Raw genomic sequence first — 11,661 nt, forward strand, 5'->3', positions numbered from 1 at the left:
TCGCAGGTGTGCGCACAGCAACTGACGAAAGTTTCATCGCAATCGGATGAATGGTATAGGAACGCACACGCATACAAGAAGATAGAATAGAAGAAGAAGAAGATGGTTGTAATAATTCAGAAACCTTCACGGGTGTGCGCACAACAACTGAAGAAAGTTTCACTGCAATCGGATGAATGGTATAGGAACGCATATAAATAGAAGAAGAAGAAGATGGTTGTACTAATTCAGAAACCTTCGCGGGTGTGCGCACACCAACTGACGAAAGTTTTATCGCAATCGGATGAACAGTATAAGAACGCATACGAATAGAAGAAGATAGAATAGAAGAAGAATATGGTTTTTCTAATTGAAACACCTTCGTGAGTGTGCGCACAATAACCGACGAAAGTTTCATCACAATCGGATGAATGGTATAGGAACCATACGAATAAAAGAAGATAGAATGATGAAGAAGAAGAATATGATGATAATTTTTCTAATTTAGAAACCTTCGCGGGTGTGCGCACAACAACTGACGAAAGTTTCATCGCAATCGGGTGAATGGTATAGGAATCATACGAATAAAATAAGATAGAATGAAGAAGAAGAAGAAAAATATAGTTTTTCCAATTCAGTAACCTTCACGGGTGTGCAAATAACAACTCACCAAAGTTTCATTGCAATCGGATGAATGGTATAAGAACGCATGCGGGACAAACAAACAAACATTCATTTTTATATATAAGTATAGACTACTGTTCTATTTCATTATTATTTGTAATATTTTTAATTATATATGGTATGTATACGATAGTAAATTCTATATCGTTAACATAATTCATATTGTTAATTTTAGTTAAGTACTTTTTTAATATTTATTTTATTATTGTACAAAACATATTTATTTTTTCTCCAAGAAATATAACCACAGAACGCCTTTTGCAATTTCTTCATGCGCCTCTCCATGCATTACCCCCTAAAATCATACATGTTAATTTCAAAAGCCCCTAAAACGGTAGTTGAGTTTCAAAGTCCCCTAAAATGAAAATCATTTGATTTTTAATATATTCTCTCAGTAAAATATGCAAAAAGTGTGTAAGGGATACTGAATATTATACTCTTTATAGTGTATAAATCAAATAATAAATACATAAAGTTCACGCATTCAATAGATATGACTTTTTCTCATTTTTCTTAGAACTGTCAAAAGTCGTTTTAAGGGCTTTTGAAACTAGTCACTTCAGTTGGTCCTTCAGACAGGCACATATCCAATCCCTTCTGGGGCGACTCAACTTCATATCCTACCTCCACGAGGAAGGTTGCATTGCCGACGGCTACAATGCTCCAGTCATCAATATGGCCGAGGTTCCATCCTCGCCAATTGATGACAATCCCACCACAGGCCCAACAGGACATCATGTGGTGGCTCTAGGCGATAGGATCCTCAGAGTTGACACAACGCAGGTACAAAAAGGCAGTTGGTCCCTCAGACAGGCACATGTTCAATTCCTTCTGGGGCGACTAAACTTCGCATCCTACCTCCACGAGGAAGGTTGGATTGCCGACGGCTACAAAGCTCCAGTCATCAATATTGTCGAGGTCCTATTCTCGCCAATAGGCGACAATCCCAGCACAGGCCTAACAGGACATCATGTGGTGGTTCCAGGTGATAGGATCCTCAGAGTTGACACACAGAACGACATTCGACTCATACGACTCCCAAACCTATGCCGACGGATACTAGTATTTACCAGTCGAGCCAACATCACGTTTACTGCACAATACCTTCGCAGAAATTTCAACTGCGTGGCAGATCATCTCTCCCGCAGACGACTCATTCCCGAATGGCACCTCATCAACACCACAACTACCCCCGTGGTTCCCGTTTTAGTTCCCGAGGTGTATTTATTCGCAAGCGAAACAGCACATGTCGTTGCAACGTACGTCTCACGAGACGTTACAGACAGTGGCGCGCTGTTTCACGACGCCTTCATTCGAGTATAGGACTTCAGCCTGGCATGGATATTTCCTCCACCAAACTTATTTCCACGAGTCCTAGCGCACCTAAACTCAGCAAAAGGGAAGTACTTACTAGTGGCACCGAGCTGGAAACAATGCTTTTGGGGAGTGGACTTATGAAAAAGGGCGATAGTACCTCCTTATACAATACCTCACCTACATACGACACTAGTAGGTACGGAGACCAACCGTCCACCTCCAAGGACCCAGGACCTGTCCCTTTAACTATGGATAATTTCGGGTGGGGTGAAATAACATCACATTGAATGGTGGAAGAAAGGGCACTCCTTACTTTCAGATGACCGCCTTCGACTCTAAAAACTTACAAACCAGCTTGGAACAAATGGAAGACAATGAAATGGTGTAACACGAAAATAATGGAGCATAAGAGCCCTCAACCAATGGAATTGGCCAGATACCTAGGCTACTTGCACAACACGGAGGGTTTGTCGCACAGCACCATCCTGGTGCATAAGTCAGCCGTAGCCTCATTTTGCAAACCGATAATCATTGGAGATATCAGCATCAACGTCGTAGTACAAGACAATATTATGTTAAAGGCAATTTCGGTACATAAAACTAAACCCGTCAGACCACCGGTTTGGGATCCAGGACGAGTGGTACCTAGATCATCTTAGGAAAGTAACATCGGTGGAGTACAACCTATACGAAACGTCTCGCAGGACAGCTACTCGGCTGTTTCTCGCATCGGGACGAAAAGTTCATGACCTCACACTACTCAGTAAGGCTTCCGAACTGGAAACCCTCAAAAATGTCAGTCGGTCAGCGAAGGAGTCGATATCGAATAGTCTGGGCGTAATCAGGCGCGTCAGGCTGCAGAGCTGAAAAAACGCGAGCTTGAGAGCGCCCTCATCAAATCTAAGGCGCGTGCTGATGCGACCAGAGATCTGTTCAATCAAGAAAAGCGTCACACAACGCAGCTCTCAATTGATCGCCGGCCTATCACAAGAATCTTTAGCGAAGCACCTGCGCACATGGAGAGTGAGCTGTCGCCGCAAATCCTTACCCCTAAAAATTCGCGTAGTGCTAGCAACATTTCGCTGCGGCCAGCACAGTCGCATTCAGCCAGTTCCGCAAGACCCGAAACTGTCATTCCCAATAGACCCGTACCGGCAAAGCGTTCCTTTGCGGAAGTTTCCGGGGCTACACGATCTTCTGGGAAGCCTGAGATTACACCTGTCTTGGAGTTCCTGGCTTCGACTGCAGCTGCATCGGGGAAAGTTCGTTCACGTCATGCTGTGATTTTAACAAGCAAAGACAATCATAAGACGAGTGAGGAGGTTGAGAAATGTATCAGAGAAATGGTGGACGTCTCCGGTCTAGCGATCGCTGTCGTGTCATTGGCGAGGGTGACTCACAACAAGTGAATCGTCAAAGTTATGAGCGAGGACGACTCCCGAAGACTAGTGGACGCTGTCAGCGGGTCGGAGGTTCTCACCGCATCGGTCAGCTCACCGAGGGTTGTCCTAAAGGGTATTGAGGAAAATTTTTGATGGGGAACAATTGATAACTGCACTACGTTATCAAAATGCTTTCATCAGAACGTCACCGAACGATTCCCTCAGGGCTGTGTTCAAAACAAAAGGTCGCATCCAGGGCAAATCCAATTACATTCTGGAGGTGGAGTCCTCCTTGTATCATCAGATGGTGGAAGTTGGCGGCCTGAACGTTGATTTCCAGCGGGTTCGAGTGCAGCCATGCTTTGGTGTTGTGCATTGCACGAAATGCCTGGGGTATGGGCATACTGGTCATACTTGCAAGGAAGCCTTTGCGTGTCGGGGATGTGGGGGGACCACAAAATTGCGGAATGTCCCAAAAAGGGAAAGCTGCGGAAAGTTGCGGAAGAAAGCGTCAACTGCGTCCGGAAAAACAGGCGGCTCCATCTGACGGCTTCGACGGGTCACAGCCCTCTATCGCGCGCATGCATATTGCACTGCCAACAAGAAGCCAAGTCTACTTCCGCAACTGACTTCGGAAACCAATAATGGCTATACACCTAAAAGTTGCATAAGTGAATCTTGCACGGTGCGAGGTCGCCACAGTCTCTTTCATCAGGTATATGGAATCTAATAAGGTGGACCTGGCTTTAATACAGGAACCGTACACTGGCAACACGGGTCAAATCCGTTCGTCGCTTTTTTCAGGTATCATTTTTCAGAAGCCGAGCAGTCTGTATCCAGTGAAGGCAGCTATTCTTGTGCGCCGAACGTCATCTCTAACCCACTGCATTTTACTTTCCGAGTTTAGCTCATATAGTTGCGCTGTTGTAGAACTCGACTACTTAGGAGAAACGCTACTGGTTGGATCACTGTACTGCGCGCCGTCGGTGCACATCGATGAATCGCTGACCGGCATGAGCAGGCTAATGAACACTTCAAAGGGTCACAGGCTGTTATTCGGAGGCGACGTAAACGCAAAGAGCATCTGGGGGGGCAGTCGACGTACTGATAGCAGAGGCACAGCCGTGTCAGATTTTTTAGCACAGCACGACCTAAACGTATTAAACGAGGGTTCTGTCCCAACGTTTGAAACGATCAGAGGAACTCGTAAGCTGGAAAACTATATTGATATTAATGCGTGTTCCAACGCTCTGCTCACCAGAGTTGAAAATTGGAGAGTATGTCGTGATGCAGCGTTAGGATCCGACCACAATGCGATTGTTTTTTCTTTATTACAGGCCGCAGATAGCTACGCTGCAAACAAAACTTCAAATGTCAATCAACAGTGACCAGGTTTGTTTGTGACGTCCAAGGCTAACTGGATAGATTTTGGGCTTGCACTTATTTCCCAGATTCAGGATCGCGGTATCACTGTAGATAGTTTGGATAGCGTCACAGACGCACATGAGCTCGAAGACATTGTCAAAGAATGGTCATTGGCGAACGAGTCGGCATGCGAGAGCACGATGGTGCGCTCTTCGAGCGAAGGATTCCAAAGAAAAAGTAATCCATGGTTGAGTCCGAAAGTGGATACACTGAAGACCGCTTTTAGAGTAGCAAGGACAAAATTTCGCAATTCAGGCGTGGTTCGACGGCCGTTCACTGGACAGATTTTTGAAGCCGCAAAGAATAAGTATGAAACTGCGATTGCGGAAGCGAAATTAGAAAGCTGGAAGAGCTATTGCTCGGCTCAGGAAAAAGAGAATGTATGGTCTAGTCTTCAGTGATTGCTCAAAAGTAAGGCGTTCAAACCGCCTGAAACTCAGACAATCAACGGTCGCATGTCTTTTTAGTAATTTCCATGTGCTTTTTATCTCCCTGGCACTTTGCATTAGAGTAAACTCAGTAAACTCAGTCAGAGCTCACTTTGAGCGTAGCAATCTAAGTCTTGGGCATCTTCTCCCAGGACACTCCCAGGCCAATTCTTAGATGCTTCACATCACCAATTGACGGGTCCCGTGATACTCTCGATTAAGACCGAGGGTGGTACGGGGCGGGTTTGGTGGAGGGACTTTAACTTCAATGGTCGCATGACCTCTTCGGCTTTCGAATCTGCAGAGGCCCTTCTTGCGTATTTTTTTCCAGACGACAATATTGCAAACGAAACGGAGCAACAGACATTGATCCGAAATACCGCCTCGATTCCTTCAAAGGAAGATGACGACGAGAACTTCACTCTCGAGGAGGTTGAAAGAACAATGAGGCTGTTCAATCCAGCTAAAGCTCCGGGATACGACAGCGTCACGGCGGATATCTGTCTCTGGTATATCCTAGCATAGTTGTCGCTCTTTATAATGCTTGTTTGCGAATTGGTCATTTTCCAAAAATTTGGAAGGTAGCTAGAGTGGTGGTCATCCCCAAACCGGAAAAGGACGACTACGCTAACGTCTCGTCATATCGGCCCATCGGATTGCTGCCCGTGTTCGGTAAAGTACTCGAAAAATTATTTATTAATCGAGTTTCCTGGAAACTTCAGACTAAACATCTGCTCAGCGAATACCAGTACGGTTTCACCCCTCAAAAGAGTACTGGCGACACGCTTTATGCAGCAATTGATAGAATCAGGAGGCTAACCGCGATGGTCAGCTCGTAGTGGCGGTATCTCTTGATATCAAAGGCGCGTTTGACAACGCATGGTGGCCATACCTTCTTCAACAGTTGAAATCTAAAAATTGTCCCGCTAACATTTTCAGGCTCATCAAAAACTATCTATCAGACCGAGAAGTCTTCGTCGAATATGCTGGAGCATCTGCTACAAAAGAGACATCAAAGGGATGCATACAAGGTTCGTCTTGTGGCCCTGTACTGTGGAACATAGTTCTCGACGATCTTCTCTCTACGCACAGGCCTTTGCTGATGATGTATTGCTGATTATGGAATCCAAAGAACTTGGTTCTCTAGAAACCATGACTAACAGCGTGTTGGAGAGCGTCGAGGCCTGGGGAAGGAAGGTCAAACTGTCTTTCTCCGCGGAGAAAACGAAGGCCTTATTCTTTACTAGGAGGCGCGTCTCTCCGCCTTCGCTGGTGATGAATGGGCAACCTCTATCCTTTTCTAGGGATTTTAAACTTTTAGGGGTAGTAATCGATGACAAACTAAATTGGTCAAAGCACGCGGACAGCATCTGCAAAAGAGCAGCGGTGACTTCGCTCAAACTAGCAAGAATGGCCAAACCCACATGGGGTGTATCTTCTGAAGCTCTTCAAATTCTCTACACTTGTGCTATTGAGCCTATGATCACGTATGCGGCCAGCATATGGTATGAAGCTGCCAAACGGAAAAACATAGCAAAAAACTCAATACGGTTCAGCGAGCACTAGCGATACGAATATGCAGAGCTTACCGCACGGCTTCGCTTAATTGAATGCAAGCTCTAGCAGGACTTATGCCTCTAGATTTACGTTTAAAACAAATCGCTCTCATTTACAGAGCTAAGAAGGGCGAGGAGGGCCTCGCAGGTTTCTGCCTGACGACAGGCTTTACGAAAAACCGGTGGACTATAGAAGGCTGCCACACCCAGCTAGGCTATTTTTTGAAGCGGTTTCTTATCCTGCATCGTTGGAAAGCAACGAATGCAATAACATGCCGATTTTCACGGATTGGAGCAAAATTGATGGCAGTACTGGTGCAGGGTTTATGGCATACATTAATGGCGGCGAGATAGCGGCTCGTAAATACCGCCTTCCCAGCTATTGTACGGTAATGCAGGCCGAACTCTATGCTATCCAATGCGCTCTGGAGTTGGCAGGCTCAGATCCAATCCAACGAAAGCTCGCCGAAAACCATAGTATTTGTATTTATTCGGACTCCAAAAGCTCAATCCAAGCAATTGGAGATCCCTTGTCTACTAATCCGATTGTCTTTTCTATTCACAGCGCGTCCGCAATACTGAGACGGCGCTACCCCCCGACAGGGACACACCGGGATAGAAGGAAATGAAATAGCCGACAAATTGGCTCGGCATAGTGCCTCTGAACCCAAGACCGCGATAGCTTATGACAAATTTTCTGTGAGCTACGCTAATTACAATTTCAGATATGGTGAAAAACGAATGGAACTCACGATACATAAACGCATCGACAGGGGAGTTGACCCGAAAGTTTTTACCTTCAATTTTAGCAGCACGAGACGTCAGGGTGCATAAGGGGCTGTGTTTTGAGATGACTCAGATTCTTACAGGTCACGGAGTCATGCGAGCATAGCTGCACCGGTTTAAAATAAAATCTGATGGAAAGTGTCCATGCGACGACGGAAGCGACCAGGACGTCCTACATTTACTCCTAGATTGTCAAATCTTTAGCAAGGAGCGGCACAACCTGAACTTTTTATTACAGATGGCAGATGCGGACATTCGAGACCTTCCGGGGACCATGGCAAACGAGGCCGGAAGAGATGCACTTTTTAATTTCTGTATTGATGTAATAAAAAGAATAAAAATAATAAATGGTGACATGTAATGATGATTCATGCCTTTCAGATCCAGTGACTGCAATCATAATATAAGATAGCATAAGTATATGCTCAAAATATCAGTCCTATGCGACATTTCTTTTACCACGGGAAAAAACTCGACTACAAATCGCAGTCCTCAGTTCCCAATGAATACGACAAAATATTCATCAGAATCACCTCCGCCTTGCGCTACTAAGAATTTTCCAGGGTTTTTGCAAGGCGGTTTCATAGGCCCTGACCGAATTCAAATTAGCAATACCCGATGCGGGTAGAAGAATAGTTTCCAATAAGGCATATTCTCTAAGCCGGCACAATTTTCAGTTGACTAGCATCAAGTAGAGTAGTTTGCGTGCCAAAGTCCTTCAGAAACTCGATAGTAAATGCGAGGTATCCATAAAGGCATCTAGAAAAAAAAAGTAGACAATGGATTAGTGTATAAAGGTGACCACATAATTGTATGGCCAATGTTTGGCGCAAAGACAGATACCACCAAGCAACGTCAATCGGAATGGAAGCTAAGCGCTTCCACGTGTCAGAACATCGACCCAGTATTCTGGTTACGGAAACTCGTCTGCATGTCAAACCCAAGGAGAGAGGAAGGTGGGGATATTTCGGAATTATTTACATCTTCAAGAGGACCACCAAAACCAGCCACCAGGACAGTTATAGGGAATTGGATAAGGTCAGTACTGTTGGAAGCAGAGGTACAAGAACCACCAGGCAGTGGCCGCTCAGTGGTGGCTTCCTTAAACTGTAAATAAACCCAATAGATGATATCTTAAAGAGAGGTAACTGGCGTAGTGAGTCGACATTTTTTCACGACAACACTACCAGAGAATGATGGACACACCACCATCAGAAGGGGAAAGAACCAATTAACTTCTCTATTCAACCCTATACATTGAACGTCACGATGGTCTATACCTCGTCAATGAATCATTGTCACATACAGGAATTTGACATACCCAACACCAGGTGATAACAAACAGATATCTCAAGGACTTCAAAGTCAAATTCGAATAATGAAAGGAGTTTTACCTACCTACCAATAAAACTCTTATTATTCATGTTGACTTTGAAGTCCAGGTAGAAGTTAGGGTTAGTTAGTCCAGGCTAGAACTTCTACCTGGTTCCTTGAGCCATATCATAATGAAGACAAAGGAGTCCCAAACTCCCTACATAAAAAAGGGACGCGCGGGTATGACCAGTAAATAAAAAGGGAGAAATGACCAACGACAAGAAAAAGGAAATTAAATTAGTAGAATAACACCTCATGCGAAGAAGGAAGAGCAAACCCTATCTTAAGGACTTCAAAGTCAACATGAATAATAAGAGTTTTATTGGTAGGTAAAACTCCTTTCATTTTTTATATGGACGAAGTAGCCAATCGTCAGTGCTACGTTAGTAGCATTGTTCCAGTCAATCTGAATCAAACAAATCAAATCAGATTGTCAGTTCTCTGGACTGTCCTGGCAGTCATTTCTGACGAGTAGTTAGTGTTGCCAGTACTTAAAATTAATTCAATCATTTATTTGTCTCTAAAACAGCAACACAATTATTGAAATGTCAACTATTACTTGTTATGAAATTGTATAGCTTGTCATCTACAATAACACAAATTTAATTATTGTATTCATTTATTATAATATATAAAATATAATGACTTTCAAAAGTGGGCAGTCCAACTTGACGTACGTGGGAATGTCAGATCAATTCTAGTCTCCAGTCTCTAGAGCAGAACAGTTAAAAACTAACCCTCGAATTATAAACATGTCAACAAACAAGAGAAAGTGTCTCTCAATTCGTGAAAAGGTGGAAATTATTCGTGAAATAGAACGTGGTGCCAAAAATGTTGAAGTCTGTAAAAAGTTTTCTTTATCATCATCCACAGTGTCAACATTGTGGAAAAATAAGAATGTTTATTTATCTGCATTTGAAAAGAACATCACGGACACGAAAAAATTTAGGAAATGCGATCGTACAAATGTTGATGAAGCTTTGCTACAATGGTTTCGTGCCCAAAGAAGCGCAGGTTTTTCCATCGATGGGCCAATATTAAAGGCGCAAGCGGAAAAGTTTGCGAAACAATTTGGAAACGACGATTTCAAATGTAATAATGGTTGGTTAGATCGTTTTAAAAATCGACACAATATTGTTTATGCAAAAATAAGTGGAGTATCAGCATCTGTTGACGTTGCAATGGCAAGTGAATGGGTTGATAGTGTCTGGTCAAGTCTGAGAAAGGATTTCGATGATGATGATATCTATAACGCAGCTGAAACGGGTCTATTTTACAACATGACACCCGACACTACATTTAAGTTTAAAGGTGAAAAATGTGTTGGTGGACAAAAATCCAAGATTCGTTTAACAGTGATGGTTTGCGTAAACATGTCTGGGAGTGACAAAAGAAAACTTTTGGTGATCGGAAAATCCCTTAAACCTCGATGCTTCAAGAATATTAAGAACCTTCCTGTCGAATATGCAGCAAACAAAAAGACATGGATGACTTCTGATATTTTCCGGAAGTATGTTTCTGACTGGAACATTGAGCTATCCATGAAGAAAAGAAACATTCTCCTTTTAGTTGATGACTGCCCCGCGCATCCCAAAATTAAAAACCTATCCAATATCAAACTTGTGTTTCTTCCTCCTAATACAACTTCTATTTTACAACCGATGGACATGGGGGTAATCAAAAGTTTGAAAGGTTATTATAAAAGGTTTGCAGTGTTACACCTTATTAAACAAAGGGAAAGGCAGCTTAATCAGAATCTCTCAATATTCGATGCCATAATTTTACTTAATGATGCATGGAATAATGTTACTCTGACTACAATATCCAATTGTTTCATAAAATCGAAATTGAATTTTGTGGAAAATGAAATGAATAATTTACAGGTGGAAAATGAAGAAGACAATTCGCCATTGTCTGAGTGGTTAAAACGTAACGAAATTGTTTTTTTCAATGATAAAATGGATGATTTTGTGCGTGTTGATGAGGACTTGTTAACTTCTGGGCTTCCAAGTGATATTGTGGAAGCTGTGCTCAACAAAGACGATGACAGTGATGATGATGATGTCGCCAGTGAATGTCAAATTGAGAAATCCAAACCAGTAACGACGATCTCCAGAGCTCATGATATATTGGACGAGCTAGTTGAATTTTTTGCACAGAGCACTGAGACCACCCAAGAGTCTTTTAATGGGTTGAGTGCTTTGAGGGGAAATTTAAGAACAATGAGAGTGAAAACAATGAAACAAGCATCAATTATAAACAGAAGAACAGGTATACACATTAACTACAAATACTATGATTGATTCTTAGAATATTGATCCAATTAGAACAGAGGTGGAACAACTAGGTGTTAAGCGCTAGGGCCAGCAAAAAAAATGTGTCCCTTCCGTGATACAAAATATGAATTTTGAATAGTTTTTTCATCAAATTTACTTTTAAACACGTTACTATTAACTAATTGAAGACAGATTAAAATGGGAAAAATTTTGGACCAACAGCCAGATTTAATTTTGTAGTAAATTTTACAAGAGTACTAAAACAGCTATGTACAACTTTTATATTATATGATTAATTTTAATATTTATTAAAAATTTGTGTAAGTATTGAAACAATTCAATTTAAATTCATCTTTTTAAATTTGTAGGGTTTCAAGAAATATCTAAATGTAAAAAATAAAACATATTTACCAAGAACAAGTGGCGTTGTTTAAAATGTTTTCAGATACATATT

General features: G+C 42.5%; 1 protein-coding gene across 1 annotated transcript; it reads left to right on the forward strand.

Annotated features, from left to right (window-relative positions):
- The first annotated feature begins 4,081 nt into the window (after positions 1-4,081).
- On the forward strand, positions 4,082-7,390 carry LOC147066087 (uncharacterized). The gene is made up of 5 exons (XM_085955720.1): positions 4,082-4,639; positions 4,814-4,964; positions 5,547-5,701; positions 5,797-6,042; positions 7,337-7,390. Exons 1-5 carry the CDS (start codon positions 4,082-4,084, stop codon positions 7,388-7,390), a joined length of 1,164 nt encoding a protein of 387 aa, XP_085811846.1.
- The last annotated feature ends 4,271 nt before the right edge of the window (positions 7,391-11,661 follow it).

The sequence above is a fragment of the Rhyacophila brunnea genome, unplaced genomic scaffold, assembly GCF_057557595.1.
Source record: "Rhyacophila brunnea isolate RB1 unplaced genomic scaffold, BYU_Rbru_1.0 scaffold_5, whole genome shotgun sequence".
NCBI lineage: Eukaryota > Metazoa > Arthropoda > Insecta > Trichoptera > Rhyacophilidae > Rhyacophila > Rhyacophila brunnea.

Bases quoted from the DNA above. Each gene is read 5' to 3' on its own strand.
- LOC147066087 (XM_085955720.1), top strand. From the start codon at position 4,082: ATGGAATCTAATAAGGTGGACCTGGCTTTAATACAGGAACCGTACACT. The intron at 4,640-4,813 runs GTATGTCGTGAT...CTTATTTCCCAG, and splicing joins CCAGAGTTGAAAATTGGAGA to ATTCAGGATCGCGGTATCAC. The intron at 5,702-5,796 runs GTCACGGCGGAT...AAAATTTGGAAG, and splicing joins AAGCTCCGGGATACGACAGC to GTAGCTAGAGTGGTGGTCAT.